The sequence below is a fragment of the Elaeis guineensis genome, chromosome 12, assembly GCF_000442705.2.
Source record: "Elaeis guineensis isolate ETL-2024a chromosome 12, EG11, whole genome shotgun sequence".
Taxonomy (NCBI): domain Eukaryota; kingdom Viridiplantae; phylum Streptophyta; class Magnoliopsida; order Arecales; family Arecaceae; genus Elaeis; species Elaeis guineensis.
This window is the reverse complement of record NC_026004.2, coordinates 33,781,964-33,809,552: the sequence shown is the minus strand read 5'-3', so window position 1 is coordinate 33,809,552 and position 27,589 is coordinate 33,781,964. Positions and strand designations below refer to the sequence as shown.

General features: G+C 34.3%; 1 protein-coding gene across 3 annotated transcripts in view; it reads left to right on the top strand.

Annotated features, from left to right (window-relative positions):
• The window catches only part of LOC105032871 (ABC transporter G family member 45), a 50,969-nt gene that overhangs the window by 8,835 nt on the left and 14,545 nt on the right, over window positions 1–27,589 (top strand). For all 3 annotated transcript variants that reach the window (XR_012136001.1, XM_029261149.2, XM_073247026.1), the window contains exons 4-12: window positions 4,800–4,884; window positions 5,007–5,166; window positions 6,763–6,839; window positions 6,925–6,981; window positions 9,365–9,455; window positions 24,399–24,700; window positions 26,375–26,973; window positions 27,076–27,236; window positions 27,414–27,517. Coding sequence is in view for 2 of the 3 variants with exons in the window: in XM_029261149.2 (XP_029116982.2) it covers window positions 4,800–4,884; window positions 5,007–5,166; window positions 6,763–6,839; window positions 6,925–6,981; window positions 9,365–9,455; window positions 24,399–24,700; window positions 26,375–26,973; window positions 27,076–27,236; window positions 27,414–27,517 (1,636 nt within the window). In the remaining variant the exon portion in view is untranslated. The remainder of the gene's footprint in view (window positions 1–4,799; window positions 4,885–5,006; window positions 5,167–6,762; window positions 6,840–6,924; window positions 6,982–9,364; window positions 9,456–24,398; window positions 24,701–26,374; window positions 26,974–27,075; window positions 27,237–27,413; window positions 27,518–27,589) is intronic.

Here is a 27,589-nt window from a genome sequence, read left to right as displayed (position 1 = left end):
TCATTTTAGGCCACTTGATAAAGAGACATATATTCATAGCTTGAGGAGATAATTCTAGAAAGTATTCAAATGCTTGGTAGCTTTTGGCTTATAGTAGATCACCACTTTATCTTTTGAATTTGTTTTCTAACATGCATTGGATTCTTAGCTATAGATCAATTAGATACTATAAATAAGCTAAGGGGACCGAGTCAAATTATTTCCTTCAAATTGAATCTTTAACTTTGGAATTCTTTGAGAACTTTATATCTTATGATGATTTAAGATGATTAAAGAAGGAGGAGATTAAGTGTTCATGGAAGGAAACTTGCCTACAAGAAAATAAGATTAAAGAAAATGTCCCTTGAGTAGTATAGAAGGCTTTTTCTCTTTCTATATATATTTTTCTATTTTTTAAAGGAACTTTGAATCTGATTTCTAATTTTTTTTTCTTTTCTATTTTTTTAATTACAATTGATTTTTGGTTTCTTTTTAATAGCCTCTGAATTTAAGGTAAGATTCTTGAGGGATGATGCCAAGTTTTTCAAAAGTAAAGACAAAAAGCTTGAAAGGAATAGTAAAGAATGATAAAATTCATAGAAATAGATTGAGGTTTGATAAGAGTACCAAAGCAGGCCTCAATCTGCAATATTTGATCCTTAAAATGAAGACTTATCATATAATTCTCTTAAGTTTCAAGTTTAATATTTATTGACATAGGCTGCATCGATAGAATCAAATGTTTCTTCACTAGCCATGGTAGCTAGTATGATTGCAAGTTTTTGATAGATTTCTTTGATTATAAAAGATCCTTTTTAGGGTTTAGACTTTCCTTTAATATTATGTGCCCAATTCTTCTTGAGGACTAGATTAGTCAGCTCGAACTTCATAGTCAGGCGCTTCTACTATAAGTTGTTGAGATATTCCTTTGATAACATTATACATTTCAAAGAATTTTTTATATTTTTTTCATCTAGCAGATTCAATTGAACATAATGCTCTTCTAGCCAATCCATGTTGTTCACTTCTAGCTAGTTTGATAAGAACTTGGCCAAAGAAATTTGTACTTCCATAGATAATTTTACTTTTATTCCATGCACAAGTAAATATAATGTATTGCTTCTATATAAATTTTGGTTGTGGTAAGCCTATAATAAATTGAAAAGTTTCTCATTCCGATTTCTATGTGTAGCCACTATTTCCTTAATAATTTTGAACAAATTTTTGTTGTCAACCTCCACTGCTCCATTAATTTATGGGTAATATGGTAAAGAGAATCCATAAAATTTTGTACTAATCATAAAAGTTCATCACATATTTTCTTAGAAAGTTTAGCCCATTTGTAATGATTATGTACTACACACCATGTACAATCCTTTTAGGATAAGGTGATGTAGTTTGTGGGACTTACTCATGGCCTCCAACTAAGTTGTCGAGATGGGACATAAACAATGCTCTCCACATTTTATTGGCCAATGATCAAAAGACCAATGGGATGTTTATCATCACTTCTCGGTACGTAAGGAGTAACAATCTGCAATCATAATCCAAATTGGTTAATTGATTATTACTGTCCTTTTACTAAAGTATTGCTTTAGTAATTTGCTCATATATTTTTTTATTTTCTTCAAGTCTTATTCCTCTATCATATTTTTCTTCATGGAACACTTTTGTATACTAAAATGGCCCGCACATTGCTCAAAAAATCTTCCATATCTAAAGATCCAATTTTATCTTCTACATTAATGGAGATTTTGATTTATCTTCTCATAAAGTATGTCTCTTCTCTATAAGTAGGCCTTGCTTCTCTTCAGTGCTTACTCTCTTCTTTTTATTGACTATCCCCATCTCTCTTAATCTCCTTTCACTAATTATGGTGAGATGAGTATTGATCGAGGCAACCTATTTGTTTTGATCGATTGATTTTTGAGTAGTTTGTCAAGTCAGAATATAGTCACAAATCAGAGTATTATTATAAATAGATTTTGCTATTGAATTAGAATATTATCTCTACCTGCTTACTGCTTGGTCAAGAGCTTCTAAATCAGTAAGTCAAAATTTTTCTAACCAACCTTCAACTATTCCTATATCCTCACCTTTTTAGGCTAGTTGGAGTGGGTCCTTGTATATGCCTGCTTTTATTAATCGCATCCACACCTAAGCCCTATGCCCTAAGCCTATTGATCTCATTCTATCTCTACTATAATTGATGATGAAGTGCAATAGATAGAAAATTTGTTGGGCTAATAGTGGCCTACCCCTTGGCAGATTAACCTAATGATCTTCAATGTTGATTGGCCAAAATTTTTGGCATCACATTCATTGACCAAACCAACAGAGTTGGATGAAGTCCTTCGAAATAGAGCTAACGGACATTCACTTAGAAATATGACTCCTAGAGAGAGAAAAATAGTAGTTTATGAACTAGCATCCTAAGTTCTCCAAGAAAAGTAAAAGAGATCAAAAGAGATGTGAAAAGCCTATACAATGGCATCCATAATAGTAGGACATTATTATCTATACCAACCTTTTGATTGAAACTTTTATAGAATTTCTTCTTACTAGGTAATATAATATTATTTGTTTATTCTTCTTTCTAGACTGCTTTCAAATTGAATTTATCACTTCTTTAATCTTCCAACAATTTTTTTATATAGCATTAAGGTCCAAGCTAACCATAATCCATATGAGAATTTTTATACATACTACTGGGAACCAGACCAAATTGACTCTTGCAATGTCATGTTGCCCCTCCTCCCAATATATGCACTTGGAATGCACGTCGCACAGAAAAATTATGAAAGTAACCTTAGAATAGGTTGCCCCTCAGTCTTTGGGACACTTATAGCTGGTGTTATAAAGTCATTATAAATTTGTGCTTCTCTCCTAAGCAAATAATCATGAACTGTTGTTAGCATGGCTTTGCCAACTTCACCATCAATCTTTTGTAGCTAATCATGAGCGATTATTTCCAATATCGATCGAGTATTGACTGAAATATTCTTTGACAATTTGGTCTAATGTAACCTTGCTGGCATGATTTTTGCATACTCTTGGTCAATATCGGCCCCATTGAATAGTCTTTTATCATTTTCTCCTGATGAGCTGAAGTATCCATTTTGAGTTTTACATAAACTATAGTATTTACATGTAAATCTAATTCTTTCTTTGCAAGGATGAATTTGGTTCTCTCTTCTACAAGATATGTTGGAATATACTATGGCTAAATATATGGGTACTCAACCATAGAAGCCAAAGATGCTGTATATCATTCTATAAGTGGCCTTAGCACAGGAGCCACTTTCTTTGTAAATGGTTTCTTATGTTCTTTTCATAATGGAATGATGACAGCTACATAGGGTCTCACTGCATGTGCCACAAAATTTGTATATCGTTTAGTAGAGAATTTGTTAGTGTAAGTCAAGTGGTAGGATTCTGATATGTGTATGAACATGCCATCAGTATAGGATCAGCCAAAAGGATCATGATCAAATGAGGATAAATAGTAGCATAAATCTAGGTACCTTAACCTTGGAGGACTTTCACTACCGTCACAGCATCGTTTGAAGGACATGAATCTAGATAGAGAAAGAGATGTAGTATTGGATGATAGTAGAGTATCTAAGTTACAACTACTCTTAGGATAGAAACTACTAATAAAAAGTAAGATAAAATAAAATATATATTGATTCGAATTGTTGAAGGATTTTTATAAAGTATAATTTTTACATATTCATACTAATAAATAATAGCTGTCTACCCTGACTGTTGCCACCACATCTAGCTTGCAGTGGTAGCAGTTTTGATAACTGATGCTAATTATCTTCCACTATGCATGTTGGTACATTTGCTTTACACCAACAGTCACACCAATAATCATATCCTTTTAGTCTTGACGTATTTAGACATCTTCATTAGCCATCTTTTTTCACTCCAGTCTACAACATGATCTTTGCAAATATCTTGGAGACCTATTGAATCAGTTTAGCCTACTCTTGCCAACCATCGAGTTCATAAACCTTATAATTGTGATTAGCCTTTCTACCTACTCAATAGCATCATGGTTGATTTCTACCTCTTCGGTCCATACAACTATAAGTAAGATTTCTCATAGTCAAACCTTATGCAACCCAGCAAGGGTTATGTGATTTCTATCTATCTTTACTTCATCTAACCCTATCCACATAGTACTGACTCACGGTCTCCAGGTAAGTTGTCGAGATGGGGCTTAAATACTTTGGTTTTTCTCTTATCACTTAGTCTCTTGCAGGCAAACTATGTTAAATCCCCGCCTAGCCATCATATCCATTAATTCCATTATTATTTCTATCAATGATCCTATATTTCAAATTGCTAAATATGTCCTACTTTTCTAGACTCATTTTTTTACCCACACCCTTCCATTAAATTATGAAAATCCATAACTACTTTTGACCTTTCGATGCAGTGCATCATCGTTGAGGAGTGATATATTTAACCAATGCCCATATTTTACTACACGTAATATCCCATGCGATACATTGCTAGTAGAGAATACCCCAACCATTTTCTAGGGATTCACACTTATAAGATGTGACCATATATTTTCATATTGGTTATCAACCTACTATAATTTACCTCTTTTATCCAAAGTTGAGACCTATTATGTACACAATATTTGCTGAGATAGAAACCAAAAATGATTTTATAAAACATAAAAGTTCCTTACATATGAGGTTTATATCTTAGTTTCATTTGCAATATTAGAATTTCTCTCAGCTGTTTATTTCACAACGTGAATAAATCAAACTAATTTCTCTATTTGAATAAATTTATGTTAGGATGACTCTTATCCTTGGATCTCCTCGATCTGGAAAGTCAACATTCTTGAAAGCTTTGTCTGGAAAATTAGATTCCACATTAAAGGTAAATGCTTACAAAAGCCTCTTAAGAATGAAATTAAGAACCCAAGTGCATTAGCCTATGACATCTTGTTTTCCTTTTGGTATGTTTATTAGCTAGCTATTTATTAATTTTACTTAATATAGGTCACAGGAAGAGTCACATATAATGGACAAATAGTGAACCATAACATTTCTCCAAGAGTGTGCACATATATTGGCCAACATGATCTCCACCATGCTGAGATGACTGCACGAGAAACATTGGAGTTTTCTAAAGAATTGTTGAGTGCTGGAGATGCATTTGGTGAGAATCTCCTTCTTATTCTTGTCATATTCATTATTCTGTAACTACAATTTAAAAAAAAAAAAATTATGTTTTTTATTCTTTAACCAACACAAGTTTGATAAGTTATCATCTTTCAAACAAACACTAAATTTTGGAGGAAATAGTAATAATCCCAACCATTTTAATGATGGAAGGCATTGTAGCTAGACTAAACTTCTTGGTGTAGCTGCATTTACAAATTAATTTTTTATTCAATTACTACGAAGTGTTGTGTTTGTAGCTAGAATTTGAGAGTCTTAGCACTGGAAAACCACTAGAAGATTGCACTGTTTTGTTTTCTCGAGCAGTGAAGACCAGAGGGATCCATGCTTCTTCTTTTTTTCTCTTGCTATTATGTGTAGTCTCACAATATGTTGTTTTTCTTTCTGAAAGAACCCCCTTCGAAGCTCTCTTAAATCCTGCAGTCTCTCAAATATGTTGTCATCTCTCTCAAGGATACAACCGTCATATTACTGAAAAAATTCTCAACAAATCAAATCTTTATCAAACAATCTCTCTCTGGTGCCCTCTGCCCCTCTCTCCAAATTTTAGAAAGCGAGAGACAGAGAGACTTGGCTAAACTCGAATAGATCTTCAGATAGATAAGATTAAGTCTAGATCGGATGATAAGAGTTCTATATTAATGATCCAAGCTATCAAATATGATCTACTGAATCTAAATTATTTACAGATCAAGAACCATATAGCTTGAAGACTCCTTACTGTGCATTAAGTAAATAAAAAAAAATATTATTTCATGTTATTTAAATTATTATTTTTTTATTTTTGATAATTTGATGTATAGATTAGAGATCTTTAAGTCATATGTTTTTTATTGTATAAGCAGCTTAGAAGTAGTTGACCACATTTATTCGCTTGGATCATTAATGTAAAATACCCATCGTCCGATCTGCATTAGACCAGATTTGAGTGGAGATCTATTTGAGTGTAACCAAGTCTATCTCTCAAATAAAGATATGTAAATAAATACAAAAAAATCTAGTAAAACATTTTCATTTTGGTGAAATCATGCTTTTTTTTTTTTTTTTTTTTTTTTTTGTTGTTTTCTGATTACCATTCATGGATAAACAAGTAAAATATAAATATTAAAATCATGTTGCAAAAAATGAGAAAATGTCATAATAAAAATGGTTTGAGGGAAAATAAATTAAAAAGTGGAATAAATAAGTTAGTTATAAATTATGGTATTTGTAAGATTAGAAAAATATGAAAAATTATGAAAAATCCACAAATGAATAAGAAAATCATTATTTTAATAAATTTGTATCATCTATAATTTAAAATTTTATATTATTTTTCTCAAATATGAATTGCACGTGCTTAGGTTCTATACATGTCAAGATCAGTCTCAATTAGGCAATTGAAATGGTTCGATACCAACATGAAAGACTGTAATGTGTTTTAAAAGCAAAAATACCCTTCATTTATCAGTGGTGATCCGTACTGCTTCATTAATATATGTTCTTTGAAATTGGCACAATTGGTATGAGAGTACATTTCCACCAGTACATATCCTCGTAATTGGAATCCTTTCGCTTGTTTTCACTTTCAAAGAAGCGTGGAAAGAGGAGACCGGAAGAGAGAAGGAAGCAAGCACAAATGATGATAGAGAAACTAATGCTGTTGCAAAGGTATTTATTTCTTTTGTTAAAAATTTAGCTTTATTTTCTAAAAAGTTTTATAACTTGAACATTTTCTTGCTTTCTGAACATGTAGGAGCCTAGTTATGCAAACGAAGATGAAGGGGACTTTTTAATCAGCTACATTCTAAAGGTACATATCATCCCTTGAATCATAAGTTGTGGTAAAATATGGTTACTACAAGTCAGTTATGGCCTCTAAATCAATATCACATACTCTTAATACGCAAAGGAATAAAATTTTAAACAGGACAGGAGAAGCTTTTTTTTTTTTCTTTTTTTTTGTTAAATTAGAAAAATAAGGTAAACTTCAAAATTGTGGGCAACTCAGCAATTTTTTCGTCATTAGTATTTCTGTTTTTTGTTTGTGTTTTTGTTTCGAACCTTTGGCCCCTTCTGTATCAACCAAAAAAGAAAATGGGAGGATCCCCGCCATGGTAATAACTAATAAGCAATTCCAACATGTTTGATTAAAAAAAAAAAAGTAGGGAATAAAAGGAAAATAGTAATCCTAGGGAAAAATATTTGCAATTTCTATTTTTGTCATCTATTTTGGTAGCTTAAAATAATTTAAATGTTATTATTCTGAAAAGAACCCTAACTGAAATGGTAACAATTTCATTGCTGATGCACTAACAAAATGCTTAATCATGCTTGACAAAATAATTGGTTAATCAACTTGTGCCTGATAGTGATGTCAAGCTTCTTGGACTCAACTTACAGAAGACACTACGTTGTTTGTTAAGGATGAGATCAACCAGATCTGTTTTTTGAAATAGTCTCTGGTCTACGCAATTCTCCATAAATGGATTTATTCATTTTAGTGAAAAAGTAACTATGAAAATTTGCTTACAAATGTAATAAATTGCAAAAAGCTCTTTTTTTTCCAATTTAATATCCAGGTCTTTCCTAGAGGCCACATGGACTAATTGAGAGAGGTGATTGGTTACCATGCTTGATAACATTGAAAAGAGGTTATAGCAGGTTGGTCCTTCAAAGTCATGTCAATATAGGAGACCTACTTTGGTATCGTCAGTTCTTTTTAGTTTTCTATCTGTTATCTATCTATTTTTCAGGCTCTTAAGTAGATTATAGGTAGAATCGATTGAATCAAGAAATCCCTTTTTCTAGAAAGGTTCCAGATATGAGAAAAGTGGTCTTTGTTTGGCAAAGTGAACATCAGTGTGCAAAGACAAAGTTCAGGTGGCCTTGGAGGAAAAAATTTCAAAAATTTTAATATAGTCCCCATTGGTAAGCTGTGGTGGAAATATTTGCATACTGATGATTATATTTAGAAAACATCAGTTAATTTTAGTTATGATACGAGAAATATTTGGAGCTCAGGACCAGCTTTTCTTTGGCTTCTAAATTTTGAAAGGGCATTCCTAAGGCTTGGGAAAATTTTTATCTTGGTAGTCCTTTTTCGTTGATAATCGTTGCTCTATAAATTTCTGAATCTTTATAATATCATTGTCATTCTCCCGACCCAAAATAACAAGTTAAAAATATGGCAATCGCTGCATGCTCATAGGGCATTACTCTATAAGTATGCCAGGCATCTATCATAATATCATAATAGAATAAGCCAATGGAATAAAATTAAAGCAACTAAAATCCAAATTTAGTACTTAAAAGGTCCAAAGTGAAGGGTACCATATCGTACTGAGATTGAACATGATATAGCAGATGAACCAGCCATTACTTAGTGGAACTGATTGATCCCATTAGGCTTTGTAGTGTACCAACCTGTGGACCCAGTTTTGCATTATACCTTGACTAGGGATAAGCAAGGGGTCTCTCTTAATCCTATAATGGTATGGTGGTGTACTGTACCATATGAGTACCATACCCATAAGTGCAGTATGTATTTGGTAATGGTATGATGAACCTTGAATTGGTAGAAGACATGGAAGTATGGAAACTTAAGAATGTTTAGATTTTGTGCCAAAGCCCATATTTTACTTTTGAAGGGATCCTTTGAATTCAATGGGCCTTTGAATTTGTGTTGATCTAACCCATTTTCAAGGCCTTTGTAGTATGAAAGCTTCTCTTGTTACATTTCATGAGCTTAATGAAATGTTGATGGATTTATTACCAATCTTTTTCTCAACAAAAGAATAAACAAAAAACTGTCTTTAGCATTTGACATCAAATAAAAAAACCCATATTTCAAAAACTAAATCACCAATGAGCATAATGTAATTATATACTGAATGTTTATAATTCAAAATACACAACTCCTGCATTGATATGTTATTGCTACACATATTATCATTTGCAAGTTACTGCACACATTTAATTGTTGGTTGAAGAACACAATTGCATAGAAGATTACATACAAACTTTGTTGTGCCATTACAGGGTATTGTCAGCATGTGTACTCAAGTATATCACAAGATCAAGCATAATTTATAAAATATGAAATTTCATATAATTTTTTCACTACCATTAGAATGCGAGACGCTTTCAGACTCCCATATCTCTAACAAGTTTTCTTATGCATTATGGTCTCCCAGATGCTCGGCTTGAATGAATGTGCAGATACAATAATAGGTGATGAGATGAGAAGGGGAATATCTGGGGGTCAAAAAAAAAGAGTTACCATCGGTATGGCATAAATTATATCACCTTTGCCTTTACCAATCTAAGACCATGGTCACAAGGATCTCTTTTCAACTTTGTATTTCTTGTTGAAAATTTTTAAGTATTAACTAAGTATATGGCCTAATGATTCCATCTAGTACTTGAATGAATAATTACAAGGCTAATAATCACAGGTACTATACTTCATGACTTCATGATATATGAAGATGTGCTTACTATTGGCAAGTTTCATGTTGTGGAGATCAGACCAATTGTCAGCACATTATATAATTACTTTATTGATGTAGCATACAAGTTCCTACCCTTCAATAATATTGGGACAACAATCTTGTTTCATCCTTATTGGCTACAACTTAAGTACTGCAAATGGCCTTTAAGAGTTCCATTGTATTGATGAGCGCAGGACTACTCCCCTTTAGCATGCCAAGAAAATTTTCAAACAATGCATTACTAGTTGCATTGCATCACAAGGATTAACAGTTTCTGCTCCCAAGATTCCAGTTTGAGTGAAGCTTTTCAGTCTACTCCCATGTTCAATACTTATCCATCCATCCATCAGCTTGGCCTATTCTGTTCCATCCAATTCCAGTTGATATAATTCCCCATCATAAATATATCCATCTGTCCAAGAAAACATGATCAAAATTGTATTGTATAATCCACATATGTTAACTGTGAGAAAATCCTCCCCCATTCCAACTACCATCAACAAATCAAGAAAAGTTGGCTTATTTGTACCTCCCAACTTGTAGAAGGATTGGATTAGGTCGGTCTTTAATGGGGGAAACTGAACTAAAGGAAAACAAAGAAAGAGAGAGTGTGGATGGGAATCCCCAGTTCTTTTCCTTGAGTGCTCATATCTAAACATAAGTTCTCTGATCCCTTCACCTCCTCCCATTCCCATCTTTTAGTTTCTACCATTCACTTATTTCTCCCAAACACTAGCATATTTAGAATGAAAAATTTTGGTGTAAACAACAGTCACATTTTGCAAATGTTATTCAGAGAATGAGGCAGGTTGTTGGATTATAACATCATGAATGGCCAAATACATCTATTATGATGCCTATCTTCTAGGGAATCAGAAACTAAACATCTTGCCTTTCCTTATATATGCATGTAAAATTAGACTTTCAAGAAATGAAATGTTTTTTTGTGAGTCATCAAAACAAACAGTTCATAACCAACAACCTGTCATGAGGCTGCTGCTGGAGGTTACAAGTTTGGAAATGTGGTCTGATTTGTGTCGCTTTCGTTTTTGTTTTATTTGGTATAATTGCTTTCATTTCCAATTGTCGACGCATGGGCTTTCCCTATTTCTCTTATTTCTGGGTTGCATTAAATAAAATGAAACAGGGTAAAGTCTCATTCTTTTCTAAAGAAAAGATGTTCATAACTTAGTTGCTATCTTCTCGTAGTCATTATATTTTGCCCATGTTATATTACTATAGCAATTCTAAGGAACCTTTCCAAGCATCATCCAATAAAAGAATTAGGAAACGAGTTGATTTTCTAAAACATATCATATTCTCACTGAAGAATGGTTGACCAGTTTCATAACATCACTAATACACTCAAGTACCAGTACTAGTCAAATATTTGTAAGCTATGTATGCAATACTTATTCTATGTATTACTTTTGAAGTTTTTAAAAAACTTGTTCCATATGATATTTTCCCTTTGAATCCAGGGATGCGGGAAATGTTTTTTATTTTAAATTTTCTTTGATGAATGTTAATTTTTAAATACCTAGTGTTGGAGAATGTAATGTTGTCACCCTGATATTATCGTGTATGGATAATGGTCTATTGATTTGACTATTAAATACGGGGTTTGTGGATTTAAATTCTATTGTATAAATTATAGACATTCTATTTTATTAATCTATTATACTTGATTACATGTATATGTATATGCATATGTATATTATCTTATTTTGTCTTATCATACTCTACTATTTCAACATTTGCCTATTGGCATGTCAGTATCGCATCATATACGCATCCCATATTCATATCCATACTTTATAGGTTCAAATTCATTCAATGAAAAGAAGAGCAGCTCAAATAATATCTGAAACCAATGAGCCTTACCTCTAGCCAGTGATAATGGCATTTTTTTTTTTGTTTATTAGGAAGGAATAACTTTTCAATGGTAATGCCAACAACAGCAAATGTTTTGCAGTATGCCATTAACAGTGAACCTACTTGTCATGCATTGAATGCCGAAAATTACTATGAATATAGTTTCAATAGTAGAAATTAAAATTGTACTTTTACTCTATTGAAAATTGCTAATTTGACAACTCAGTGACTCACCATTGTTACCATTGCTTCATGCATACTAGGGTTACACTTAGATGTGTAATTGAGCCAAGCTTGATCAAGCCTAGCTTGGCATTTCAAACTTGAACTCGAAGATCACACTTAATTTATTTACCACTATTTCAAGCTCAATTTGAGTTTAATCTCAAACTAAGCCGAACAAGTGCTTATCTGCTTGATAATTCTAAATCAAGTTGTGATCAACTCAAGAGTAATCAAGATTTGTTTAAGCTTGATTGGAATCTTAATTCTTGATTTTAAGCTTGCTTTAAGGTTTGGTTCATATTTATATTAACATTAATTGATACAAAGAATAAAAATTGCACCAATTAAAATCTCGATTTGATTATCTATTATATATATAATTTAAATATATTTGATCCTTACTAAGTTGATCCTGATCGAGCTAGGTTTGATTTTTGGTTCAGCTTGAAAATAATTTTGAGCACACTTTGTTGGTTCAAGATTGGTTTGTTTAGCTTCGAAACCTAGCTTTATTCAAGCTTTTCTCAAGCCGTGCCTGAGCTAGGCTCAAGCTGCTTGGTTCAATTGACACCCTTAGTTACCATTCTAGAATAATTTATGAAATAAATATTGCCACCAGTTTATGGAAGGTTGCGATAATGATCCAAAGTTTCTGCATACCTTTCCACAAGTTCATCTAACTACATTTTTTTTCTCAAATAAATAGGGCTACATATAACCTTTACCTTCTTGACTTGTCCTGAAACTTATGCCAGCTAAGCTAGAGCATGTTTTGGATAGAATATGTTACTCATTGGAGGCAACTATTAACCAACCAAATTATAATTTTTTCTTGAGTAAATATTCTTTGAGTTTGTGATAGTAATTAAAGATTCAAAAAGTTTAGTCTCAAAATAATCTATTGAGAATTTTTTAAAATCTCTCATCTAATTGTAAGATATTTATATAGTTCCCTATTCTTCTTTTCTTTCCTTATTCACTTAACCATATTTAATTATCCTTTATTTGATGAGATTTACAAGGGATTTGATCTTATCCCTTATTTCATTGGATTTGATCTCTTAAGAAGATCATCCTTTTGTATATTTATATGGGATTGATTATCCATTGAAAATAAAAAAGTGAATCACATCTTTTCTCATGGTATCAGAGCTCTTTCCGTAGGGCTTATTTTTCTGCCACTGCTTCTTCTTTTTCTGTCTGTCTTCATCATTGAAGTCCACAGCCTTCATCGCTGTGGTCTCATTACCGTCGACCTTGTCTGTCTTCATCACAGACGTCTTTACAGTCGACCTTGTCTGCCTTCATTGTAAGACATCTTCATCGTTCCCTATCTTCATCGCAAAAGTTGTCGTTGTTTGTAACTTTTTTTTGTCGGTCGAATCTGACTGCACTCCCATTATCAGTTAGTCTCTAAGTTGTTACTGTTATTTGATCCCTTCTTCTAGTCAATATGTCTAAAGCTTCTGAGACCACGACGTCCAACCCTTCCAGATCCGTCTTTGAGACAACTCAACCCGTTTTAAATGGTGAACTGCAGGCCATGAACCCTTCCTATCACCTTGATGGGAAGAATTATCTTCAATGGTCACAATTGGTGAAAACTTTTCTCAAAGGACGTGGTAAGCTGAATCATTTAATTGCTCTTGATCCGAGTCCCTCAGATCCAAACTTTTCTGCATGGGATAAAGCTGATTCCGTGATCATGTCATGGCTCTGGAACTCAATGCAACTCGAAGTCAGCCGCAATTGCATGTTTCTCTTGTCTGCTAAAGAAATATGGGACACTGTTCGATAGATGTATTCCAAAGTCCAAGATGCAGTCATCATTTATGAACTCAAAAACAAAATCTCCCACACCAAATAAGATTCTTTTTTTTGTCACTGAATATTAAAATCTTATGAATGGCTTGTGGCTTGAGTTAGATCACTATCAAGTCATCAAGATGTCTTGCCATGAAGACACTAATACCCTTCTAAGTCTTATGGAACGAGATCGTCTCTTTGAGTTTCTTGCAGGACTGAATGTTGAATATGATCAAGCTCGTGTTCAGATTCTAGGAAGGGAGCGACTTCCACAATGAAAGGAGGTCTTCTCTATCATCCAGGCTAAGGAAAGCTGCCAAAGTGTAATGCTCAAACCCCCCCCCCAGAAAAATCCACCTTAGTATCCACCAAGAGTTTGGATGGAGGTCACAAGCCAAATTTTTTTGGAGCAAAATCAGATGATCGTACTTCAGAAAATCTTTCCAAGCAATCTAGCCATGATGGTCTTTGGTATACTTACTGCAAGAAACCTCGCCACACAAGGGGGATAATCATTTCAAACATCATGACAAAGCACAAGTCTTGAGTAGAACTGGGGGATTCAAAGGGCAACAGCAAAATCAAGCTAATTTCACCAACAAGAAGGGACCTATACTTGAAAAATCGAAAGAAGCTGAATTTTGAAAATTCAACAAAGAGAAAGTTGAGAAATTATGAGGTTTTCTTAACTTTCTGTCTACTTTCTCTAGTTCATGTTCATTGGCTCAATCTAGTAAGTGTCTTGTTTCTAATTTTCTTAATGCCGATACATTGCCTCATTCCTCCTCCTGGGTACTTGATTCGAGAGCAATGGATCATATGACGCATAGCCCATCTCGATTTGAGACCTACAAACCATGCCCAGAAAATCAAACAATTATCGTGGTTGATGGTTTCCCTATTACCATAGCCAGCCAAGGCCAAATTTTCTTCTCCCCTTTCTTTTATTTAAAATATGTGTTACGTGTTCCAAAATTATCTACTAATCTAATCTCCATTCATCAGCTCATCAAAGATTTAAATTGTTGTATCATATTTTTTGATAACCATTGCATCTTTCAGGACAAAGTTACGGGAGGACGATTGGATCTGCTAAAGAACGGAATGGCCTTTACTACCTTGATGCTGCCAGTAGTTCTTCCACTTTTATAAATCGATTCACTCTCTCCAGCATGGAGTGGCTTAAAGGGGAATCAACAGTTTTGTCTTTGATTCATTATTCCTGGAACTCAGACTCGTCCAATTCTGCTCATCCTTTCTCTTCCAATGAATCTGAAATCTGGATCCAGCATTTTCGTCTTGGACATCCACCCTTCTTTTTGCTGAAAAATATGTTTTCTTTATTGTTCAATAATGTTGATGTTCAAAGCTTTCATTGTGACACTTGTGAATTTGCTAAACATCATCGTGTATCATTCTCTTTGAGTATTAATAAATCTTTCAAACTTTTTTCTCATACATACAAATATTTGGGGTCCATCTAGAATTCCTGCTCGTACTGGGGCAAAGTGGTTTGTGTCATTCATTGATGACTGTACTAGGACCACATGGATATATCTTATGAAGAAAAAATCTAAGGTCAGCCATATAATTCCATCTTTTAACCAAATGATAAAAACACAATTCGGAGTATCCATATAAATGATTCATTCCGATAATGCTTGAGATTATTTTAATTTCACTCTTGCTTCCTTCTTTCACAAAAGAATCATTCACGAATCCTCCTATGTTGATACGCCCCAACAAAATGGGGTAGCAAAGAGAAAAAACCGATATCTTCTAAATGTCACTCGTGTCCTTCTTTTTCATTCTAATGTTCCAAAATTTCTTTGGGGAGATGCTATTTTTACAGTAATTTTTTTGATTAATAGAGTCTCTTCATGTGTCCTTGATAATCAATCTCCTATTCACCTATTGTCAACCTTTCATTCTGAGCTTCATTATCCGAGTAATCTTCCTCTTCACGTCTTTGGGTGTGTCTCCTATGTCCTTGAACATAAATAACACTGAGGAAAGCTTGATCCTAGAGCTCTAAAATATATTTTCGTGGGCTATTCCAATACACAAAAAGGGTATAAGTGTTATCATTCTCCTACTTAAAAATATTTATCTCCATGGATGTCACCTTTAATGAAAATCAATTTTATTTTTCCAAACCCCATTCCTCTCTTCAAGAAGAGAAGTCTAAGGATGGATTGAAATGGGTTGTCCTTGATAATCTCGGAAGTCTATAGCTCATACCTTCTCTACATGAACCATCCTCACATGAAATGCCTTCTCCATATGAACCATCCTCATATGAGCCGAGATGAGACATCGAAAATCAGCAACAAAAGCAGCCTGAATTACTGCAGTATTCAAGGAGAAAAAAGGTGATTTCTGAACCAATGCAGACCCAAGACTCCAATCTGGACGAACAAGAGCTAAGTAAACCAATTTCTCTCACTGATTCTATTCTTAATGAATCTATTCCTGAAGAGCCTATTTCTCAAGACCTAGATCTTCCAATTGCCTTAAGAAAGGCCACCAGAAAGTACACTCAACATCTACTTTATCCAATTTTATAGTTTGTCTCCCTTCATCGCTTTTCTTCACAACATAAAAGTTTTCTCACTACCCTAGACTCAATTGATATCTTTAAAACCATACAAGAGGCATTAAAGGACAAGAATTGGATACAAGCCATGAAAGAGGAAATGACTGCACTAGAGAAAAATAAGACTTGGGAGGTTGTGACTAGGCTAAAAGGGAAACAACCAGTTGGATGTAAATGGATTTATACTTTAAAATATAAAGTAAAATATAAAGCAGATGGGTCTCTTGAGAGGTACAAGGCAAGATTAGTTGCAAAAGGATATATACAAATCTATGGGGTAGACTATCAGGAACTTTTGCATCAGCAGCAAAGATGAATATTGTAAGAATTCTATTATCTCTTGTTGCTATATTTGATTCGAATTTGTAGCAATTTGATGTGAAGAATGCATTCCTACATAGAGATTTGGAAGAAGAGGTCTTTACAGAGCCACCACCCAGGTTTGATGGAGATTTTGGAGCTAATAAAATCTATCATTTGAAAAAGACTTGGTACGTCTTAAAACAATCTCCTAGAGCATGATTTGGAAGATTTACAAAGATAATACTGAGAATGGGATACAAATAAAGCCAGAGAGACCACACATTATTCATAAAATACTCGGGTAAAGGTAAAGTTATAGCCTTACTAGTGTACGTGGATGATATTATTGTGACAAAAAATGATGCAGCTGAAAGAAAATCTTTTAGAAAAAGATTGACTCAAGAATTTGAGATCAAAGAACTCAAAAAACTGAAATACTTCTTAGACATTGAAGTGGCTTACTCAAAAAAGAGTATATTTATCTCTCAATGGAAATTGTACTAGACCTTCTTAAAAAAATCATAAATCTTTGCAGCAAAGCAGCAAGTATGCCTATTGATTATAATCACAGGATTGGAAGAACTGAAGAGGGTAGCCCTTTTGATAAAGAGAAAAATCAGAGACTTGTAGGGAGATTAATTTATCTATCACATACAAGATCAGACATAGCCTACTCTATGAGTGTAGTCAGCCAATTTATGCATGATCCAAAAGAAGAACACTTGCAAGCAATTATAGAATCCTCCACTATCTTAAAGCTACACCAGGTAAAGGAATCTTGTTTCAGAAAAGAGGAGAGCTTACTCTTGAGTCCTATACTGATACTGATTATGCTGGATCACAAGTTGATAGAAGGTCAACATCTGGACACTGCACGTTCCTAGGAGGTAATCTGATAATTTGGAGGAGTAAAAATAGAATATGGTAGCAAAGTCTAGTGCTGAGATTTAGTTCAGAGCCATGGCTCAGGGGATTTATGAACTACTGTGGGTAAAAATAATTTTAGATGACTTAAAGATCAAGAGAAAGAGAACGATGAAGCTATACTGTGATAATAAGTCTACCATTAATACTGCGCATAATCCGATTCAGCATGATCGGACCAAGCACATTGAGATAGACAAACATTTCATAAAGAAAAAGTTGGACAATGGGTTGAATAGCATTCCATATATGCCATCAGAGAATCAGTTAGCTGATGTTCTAACCAAGGACCTACGTACAATGAAATTTCAAGAAATTATTAGCAAGCTGGGAATGGAAGACATCCACTCACCAGCTTGAGGGATAGTGTTGAGAATTTTTTAAAATTTTTTATCTAATTGTAGAATATTTATATCATTCCCTATTCTTCCTCTATTTCTTTATTCACTGTAACCAGAGTTCGCCGTATCGGGCCGAACCGCCCGATACGAGGCGTACCGAGCCGAACCGGTACTTTACCTGTCCGGTTCGAATATTTTTTTCGAAAAACTCTCCGAACCGCTCGGTTTGGTCCGGTTCGTTTCCATACCGCCCAAAATCGGTCGGTATGGATCGGTTCGGTCCGATTCGGCGTGAACCGAACCATGCCGACATGCCCATATGCATAAAGTGGGGAGGGGGGAGGGGGGAGGGGGGAGGGGGGTGGGGTCAGAGACCTTTTAAATCATTGAGCCTGTTTAGAGTTCTCTGAGAAGTCTCAGAGAACTTCCGAGGACCTGAAGCTTATGAAGGTCTCAACACAGAGGGGCACAGGAAACTCAATGATCCTCCCGGCAGCCAGCAAGAAGGCATCCATCCTCCCAATCACAGAAAACTCAGTCACAGAAGGGCATAAGGGGGGAAAAAGAAAAAGACAGTTGTACGTGCACCACTCTCGAGAGTACAGGAGCTATCTGATTCAGATACGGACACCAGAGAGAGTGATGATGATACTGGTAGTAGTAGCCATGGATCTGATGATCAGGGAGGAACTGGAGGACAGGAGATCACCATTTATGAGACACAGCCACAGGGTGATATTCGATTCACCGGTGAGTCTCAGTTTACGCATGTCACATAGGATAGGGATCATGGTGGACGAGTCGGTAGAGATCGTGGAGAGCTGATTTCATATAGACGACGAGCTCCTAGAGGTCGTCTAGCACATGATGCAGCTGCAGACGATCTTGCATGTGGAGTAGGATTCATGGATGTATCTGGATCATCCTCGCATTATGGATCCTATTATCCACAGCCACCTTATGATCCATATGCATATGGTGCATTCGAGGCATCATCTTCTAGTGGTTACTACCCTATGCAGCCTGGAGCATCTTACGGATAAGATTTTGCTACTGGCATATTTGGATGGGCTCCTCCATAATCGTACCATCATCTCGAGGATACTTCTCAGAGTCAAAATTTTAGCAAGAGGTCTGAGATGTCTTACAATCCAGAGAGGATGCCTTATGGGATGATGAATATTCGAGAGTACGGTGCAGCTTGGCTAGAGGGTTGGACTGATGTCTCTTCAGACTATGTTGATGATCCAGACATCTACGAGCGTCACAGACACTCGATAAGAAATTAAATGCAGAGTATATCTTAAAGTTCGTATATCAGTTATTGCGTTTTGTACTTAAATATTTAGATACATTTTAATGCGTATTTTATATATTTTTTCTTTAGTTTTAAGATGACATAGTTGAAATATAATGTAAATAAATATATGTTTGAAATTTTGGATCAAAAGTCTTTGTACCGCAACCTAACTCCAAATTGAACCCAAATATGTCAATAATATGTAATATAATGCCATATTGGGGTTGTATTTATCAATTATTAACTTCAAAAATCAAAAAAAAAAATTAAAAATCAAAAAAAATATTATGTACCGGTACCGGACCGGTACGCCTAGGCATACCGTGTGTCGGTACGGTATGGTATCGGTACCATACTGTACCATACCGGTCCGGCACCAGCACGCCGTCCGGTATCGGTACAGCGAACCTTGACTGTAACCATATTTAATTATCCCTTATTTGATAGGATTTACACAGGATTTGATCTTATCCCTTATTTCATGAGATTTACATGGAATTTGATCTTATCCCTTATTTCATAGGATTTGATCTCTTAAAAAGATCATCCTTTTGTATATTTATATGGGATTGATTATCCGTTGAAAATAAAGAAGTGAATCCCATCTTTTCTTATAATCTTATCGAATGCTTTCTTTTTTTCATTATTCCAAACTGGCAAAAGATTAGGACCATGTAATTTAAGCAAGCTACTTTATTGGAAAAGGAACAAAATGTGGGGGAAGGGAGCATACCACCCAGTGAACCTGAGCAAGAGATATTCGTGGGTTGGAACAAATGATCATGGAACAAGTATGAAGAATGACACCAAATAATGGGAGGAATTGTTTTGCACTTGCAGTCTACAAGGACAAAGAGGTGAGAAAGAAGCAATTTGGCATTTATCTAACATTAGGCTTGACTTTATCAAGTCAAGAAGGTTAATTTTCACCTTACTTTGAGACAATAAAGGTAGATATAAAACCAACAAGTTATCATGAGAAGGCTATAGCTAATGGAAGGGAACATCTTACATAAGCTCAAAGATATGTTCTACATCTGTTCTCCTTTTTTCTTTCCATTTTCTTCATTTTAATCTTCTGGGAGGGTTGGAATGGGTGGGATATGCCATTAGCCTAGGGATATGCATTTACTTGAACATGAATGGTTGTATATGCAAAAAGATTTTAATAATTCTAAAAGTTGACCATCAGTAGTTGTCAAAATTGATAATAATCTATAATAAGAGGTTGAACATGTGGAGTACAGGTGCCAATCATTATTTAGGATGTCTTTGTGTATAATGTCTTTCTATTTAGTATAATATCCTATATTCCTATGTAACATGTCTTCTATATGTACTACATATCAAAGAAAATCTATTACAAATAATAATGTAACCCCATCACTTGCAAAGCATGAATTATGGGTTTAATTTGTAACCTACAAAGACACATCAAACTAGAAACATTTACAGTTTTACACATTCACTTAGGTCCATAAGAATGGAGTTGGTTGCTGAAATCCTACTAGAAATCAGCCAATATGATCAGATTAGAGAAGCTCCATTCAACATGTATATAATTAGAAATATCCGAACGAATATAGTGGATATAACATAATAAATGAATGCCATCACCTTAAATGATGCTCATGCATTGCCTTCAATAATGCTTACTGATAGTTAGTCTTAGAATGTACAGTTTACTTCATATCATTATCACTATGCATAGTGCAGTTTTCAAAAAATGTAAGTTTGTGAACTTTATGCCATCCTCTGTAAGCAACTTACTAGTTCCCTTGCCAATTGAGAAATAATTTGGTCTAGGAGTCACTTTAAAGTTCTTGACAAACATGACCTTTCACATCATCCATAGTCATCATTGTGCTAGAAGTTGATTTATCACTGAAAATTCTTCACTATTCTTTTCTCTAAAGTCACCTTTCAAACACCATTTTCAAGATGTTTATCTACATTACAAGATCATATTGATTTTTTAAAATATATATTAGCTCACATGAATAATTAATTGTAGCCACTTTATTACTTCCTTATAAAGGAATTTAGATTTATGCCTGAAAGATCCATAATCGTGGTTCTCTTTTTTACTTAGAGAATTCATCAAAAAATATGGTTAACTAGTTTAGCTTGGATTGCTTGTACTGAGTCCTATATATAGTCAATGGATAGAAATATGCTGATATATCTCATGCATGCATTTCTTGGGAAATTTAGAGGAGCATTAGAGATCTTAGAATATGTGGTAACATTAAGTCAACAATCTCAGATACCATCAATTCCTCCAAGTTCAGTGGTAACATTAACATCCTCTAACTTCTATGACAACTTGGATAAAACAAATTTAGGGGTTCATGTTTATTTTGATATTGGTAAAGAAGAAGGCTAAACACGAATATTTATGACTTAAAATGTATAGTTAAAATATTTATGGATAAGGCATCTCTATTCCAATTTTGCCTAATTAACTCTATGGACAACAACTTCAAGCTGTTAATAGGGTGTATATTTGTTTTGGTGTTGACCTTGGTGTTGTGGTATGGACCCAAGCTCTGCAAGATACAAGCTTTGAAGAGGGATCCAGGCTCTGTAAGATACTAGCTTTGAAGAGACTGTGAGAGTTTTAGGTGGTTGTTATAGTTGGAGGGAAAATGCTTGAGAGAAGTTTTCATCAAAGAATATCACATAGAGGCTCAAGAGTAATGACTGATAAGCCTTGGAAGCTGGAATTGGAATGCTGCTTTAGTTTGTAAAAATGAAGGTGCTCCTATTCAAGTCCAGATAAGGAGTGTGGTTCTCATCATACCTATGTGAAGGTTCTTTCATTGATCTGGTTATCTTATTTCTCCTGGGAATATCCACATTGTTGGAGTTCGACAATGTTGGCTGTTTTAAATTCAGGTTTTGATGGTGTTTCTGTTCGTTTGGTTCTCATTGCTGTTGATCTTAAGCTTTGATGTCCTTGGTTCTCATCTTTTGTAGCTTGGTTTTGGGTTTAAGTTTGCATGATCTCTCATGGAGATTTTAAAAGGTTCTTTTTTTCCATTTTAGCTGTGGCTTGGTAGTAGTGAAAACTGTCAATAGATATGGATTTTATGCGATGTTTTAGGGGTCTTTTCTTGGATTCTCTTTTTCTTTTCTTGAATTTGGACAGTCATTAGTTGTTCCTTTTGAATTCCTATTTATGAGCAGGTAAGGGTCTGCCAAACCACCATATCCGAACATGAATTTCTATTAAGAAAGAAAGAAAAAAAGACTAACTTCATCACCTACCGATTTGATTAACCCTAGAAAGTACACTCGATTGCTAACTACTAACATAATTATCTGAACACGGTATTTGGAATATACCTACATTAAGCCTTACCTAGAATATAAGTATTCAACACCCTTCCAGTTAGCCATGACAATATAAATAGTGCTTGCTAACAGCCTTTTTATGCTCAAAAATCTTCCAATTTGTTAAAAGCATGTATATATCTAAAATATTGTTAACATACCATATTTTTGTTCTGATGAAATGACAGTAAAACAACAAAGCACTAACATTTGTTCCTTCACATGATAACACTTGATCCAATTCACTGTGTCACTGCATTTTGCAAAGAGTGTTGTTGCTTATGTGACAACCTAGGCAGCATCCATGGGTATCAGGTAAACCATTATAAATCGTTAATTGCAACACCTTGAGTTGCCGTTAAAACTCCATTTTTCCATATCAACACATTGACTTGCTGTTAATACTCCATTTTCCCATATCAGCATCATTATTCATAACTGACATGTTAAATACTTGAGTTATCAACAAATCTTCTCTCCACACATCTTGAACATTTGGCCCTTTCAGTCCCCTCATTGTTGCAGAATACAGATTCTGTTTTGAACTTTTGATTCTCTCTACATATCTCTGAACTGTAAGAGTCTTATGCACTTATCGTTGTTGGATCATAACACTCAAGTAGTCAAAGATTTCTTACCTCATGAAATAACAAATTTTGCAATCTGATGAAAATTAGATTCAGCTTTGCATCAGTATGGTCTCCCTACATGATTCATTTTATGCTCCATGAGCTCTCCACTACAGCATAATTAAAGCATCATTTACTTAACCCCATGAAGACTTTACTGATGCTACTCCAGTAAAAACTACACTCAGAGCCTCAGCTTCCTCTTATAAAAACACAGCTTTATGCTCCAGCACATTTAGTTTCCTATGTCACTAATAATTTTACTAGGATGGGTTAGTTTAATGTATTCTACTTCTAGGAAATCCAAAATAAGGATAAAAAGATCATTCAAAATAATATTGAATGATTACATATGAGCTATATCATGGCCTCCTCCAGTTCAGTACCTATCCATCCTAGTTAACACAAAATTGATTAAAAGAATATATTACTCAATCATAACAAATTACTTAAGATAGGGCCAATTAAATAGCTAGATGCTGGTGTTATTCCCCTATAATTGACGCATGATAAAGACATGAAGTTCCATCAACAAGTTTAATTGTTCAAATCAGCACATGCTTAGGAACTCACGGCAAATAAGGTTATGTTGCTAATTAACAAACACTGATAATCAACATAAGAGAATCTATGTTTCATAAATTCCGAAGTTATTCACTATTGTGATTTAAATTTCTGTAAAATCTATATAGCTGACCAAGTTTTAGGAGATATGTGTTACATTCTGTATATGTCAAACCAATATCTGTAATATGAAATATGATGTTTTTCATAACATATTTTTCAACTCATAATTTGCGTCAAGTAGTTGCTACCACCTTAAAACAAATTATACATGAAGAACAACTAAATACTTTTGCATCAATATGTTGGATGAAGAAACTACATCCCAAGGCCAGAAGGATTACACAATACTACCACTCTACTCATCAGTAAGGACAAAAACATACTGAATTTACAAATTAATAAATCAAAATAAATTTTCTCGTACATAGTAATAAAAGCGTTTATATTATATATCTAGAATGGAAGATCATTCCCAATAGAGAGCTGTAGATTATTTCCATGGAATAACATAATTTTATTCTATAGTTTCACATGAAATGTAACAACTGCACACTTTAAGGTGATTCCGAACTCAATTTACTATTCATAAGCCAATGTATCAGCATATAACAAATTGAAAGAAAATCATTTGATTTTTATAATGTTTTATCTAGAAACACTATTATTAAGAGAAGTCCTCAAGAAATATCAAAAAAAGAATGAATAGGATTTGATGAAGCTTAATTAGTTAATGAATGAATTGTTATCATAAAAAAATTGTAAGATAAGCTTATAAGACCATACTAAGTGGAAAATTCTTTATGATCATAATTTAATCTATGATGCTATGTCATAGGAGAGATGCTAGTCGGGTTAGCACGGGGCCTTTTCATGGATGACATTTCAACTGGGCTTGATAGCTCCACTACTTTTGAGATTATCAAATTTCTTCGGCAGCTCACACATTTTATGGAGATCACAATGGTTATATCATTGCTTCAACCACCTTTAGAGACATATGAGCTCTTTGATGACATTATCATTTTATGTGAGGGTCAAATTGCTTATCAAGGACCAAGAGAAAATGTTCTTGAATTCTTCGAAACTATGGGATTCAAATGCCCTGAAAGAAAGAATATTGCAGATTTTCTTCAAGAGGTATGTAATACCTGCTCCCTTTCCTTGTATGATCAATTTGCATGGACTTTTTAATTTTCTATCTTTTTCATACACCAAGAAAATGATATCAATAAAGGATCTGAGAAATTGAACAACATATTAACTGATTCAGCCAAAAGATGAACAAGATCATTTACACTTGTTATAAACATATGATTCCCATAGAAAGAATAAAACAATTCAATGTAATTTTCTGGAAAAATAATATGTTCCATCTAGGAGCCACACAAAAAGTCAAAAACTTCACAATGGCTTTGTAAGGGTAGAATTGTAGGATAACAAAACTAAATTGAAAGAGATAGACATATATTGTAGAGCTGCATATTGTTGCTTATCTGGAGTTAAAGATATGTTAATTTAGTGGCGAGGGGTTGAAGATGAGAACCTTGTAAAGATTCGCATCTGATGTGGGCTAGGTTGGAACAACAAAGGGAGGACGGACTTTGAATTTTGTCATTAGGAAGGTGCTAAAAAGAAGGGATAAAAAGGCTTCCAGGTATGATGAGTATGCTGCATGATGATAGTGAATTTATTAGAGGTGCTACCCAGGCTGGGTTGTCCTGAGTCCCATCCAACGGACCAGCGCAACCCATAGTATGTGTTGATTTGGTCATCATATGTTTATGTTGGGCTTGGATTCCAAAATGTCAACCCAATTTCAGTTTTCAAGTCAGCATTTGGTTTAAATTGAAAACTTGGGTAACCCATTCCAACCTAAAACCATTTCAAATTTCTACAGTAAGGACTAAGGAGGATGACAGGATTTGAACCGGTGACACATTGTCAAATCTGATGCAACACAAACCTAAACCCTAGTTTTCTAGGGATCCAAATTTGGTTCAACTAAAACTAAATTATGTTTCTACAGTAAATATCCAAATCAAACACAGCTTAAACCCTTCCTTAAGTACTGAATAACCAAGGTTAATCCAACCTAACTCAGATTGAATAAGGGTTGAAAAATTTTGGAGTTGGTTCAGGTTTGGGTTTGCATTGTTGGGTCAGTTGTATGTTAGGTCAGGTTTTGGTCGGATCTTTGATGGATTTGGCTTGAGTTAGCTTTTCAACCAACCTAACAATCCAAACAAGTTGGTGCATACTCAGAATGAGCTGCCTGAAGGAAGATTTGGTTGACCTACTGAAAATCTCATGATGCTGAAGCTTGCATAAGATGGCTTCGTGCTGCTTGCTGAGAAAAGAAGATAGACAAAGGTTTCACAAACATAAATAAGTAAATAAAAGAACTGTTTCCAAAAGAAGTATTTCCACCCTGGAAAAAATACAGGAAGATATCAATAGCAAGATATAATTTCTTGTAGTTGTAGGCCATCAAATTATGGAGTTCAAATTTAAAATCTTTATGCTATGTAGTTAGGAACCAACACTCTAGTGGATTAATAATGTGTCTGTGCAAATGGAAGGTGAAAAAACAAAGGATAAAATGAGGGCATAAAGTGATTCTTTTTGTATTTTTTCTGATAATATCATATTTTATTGTAAAACAAAAACTTCCAAATTTTTATCCACATAAAATAATATTTTTAAGTATAATTCATGAAAAATATAAGTCAAGAGTCATTCGTTCATTGCTTTATCAACAGACCATTCCCACCACAAAACAACGCATAATAAGTGCAATCTTACTAAAAACAGGTAACTTCAGAGATGGATCAGGCACAATATTGGGTGGGTAACCAAAGCAAATATCAGTACATACCTGTCCAAAAATTTGCAGATTCCTTCAATTCTTTTCTTGTCAGCCGGCTTCCTGACAATGAGTTCCACAAGGCATATGGTCAAACAGACAATGATCAAATGCTCAGACTAGAAGAGAGCTACAAAATCTCCAAGTGGAAGCTATTCAAAGCATGCTTCTCAAGAGAAATGCTATTGATGAAAAGGAACTCCCCAGTTCACATATTCATGGCCATACAGATAGTACTGTTGGCTGTTGTGACTATGACAGTTTTTATTCGAACAGAAATGAAACATCACTCAGTAGCTGATGGGAACCGATATATGGGAGCAATATTTGCTGGAGTTGTGATCGTCAAGTTCAATGGTATGACAGAATTGTCAATAATGATAAGAAGGCTTCCCATTTTTTACAAGCAAAGGGCACAATTATATTTGCCAGGATGGGCTCTCCTTTCTTCCATAACAGTCCTTAGCCTGCCCATATCATTCCTTGAAACAGGTTTATGGACATGTTTAACATACTATGTAATTGGATTTGCACCTTCTGCAATTAGGTATCAATAGCTATTCAATCCCATTCTCTACTCTTAATACACTTAATGTGAAAGAATTTGATGCAAGGATGCTTTGATAAATCTTGGGTCTTGTTGTGATAGGTTTTTGCAGCAGTTCCTAGCATTTTTCTGTGTGCATCAGATGTCGATGGGCCTTTTCCGTTTTATTGCTGTTGTTGGAAGAACACAACTCATGGCCAACACGCTGGGTTCTGCTACTCTTGTAGCAGTCTATATATTAGGGGGATTTGTCATATCAAGAGGTCACTATTTTTATATGCTTTCACATATTTTTCATATTATATATGCAACATATGATTAGATACTTAGACTAAATATGCTTTCACATATTTTGCATTCCTTGTATGGATAAGAAGTTCAGCTAACTATTTTATTTTCTTAGCATTTATATTTGACTTTGTATATTTTGATCTCATCAGATGATATCCACCCATGGTTGATCTGGGGCTATTGGCTTTCTCCTATGACATATGGTCAGAATGCAGTAGCCATCAATGAATTTCTTGATAAAAGATGGAGCAGGGTAACCTCCATATTCTCCATGTAATCAGAAATATTGTTATGGCATTTCACATAATTACCATATGTAAAATAA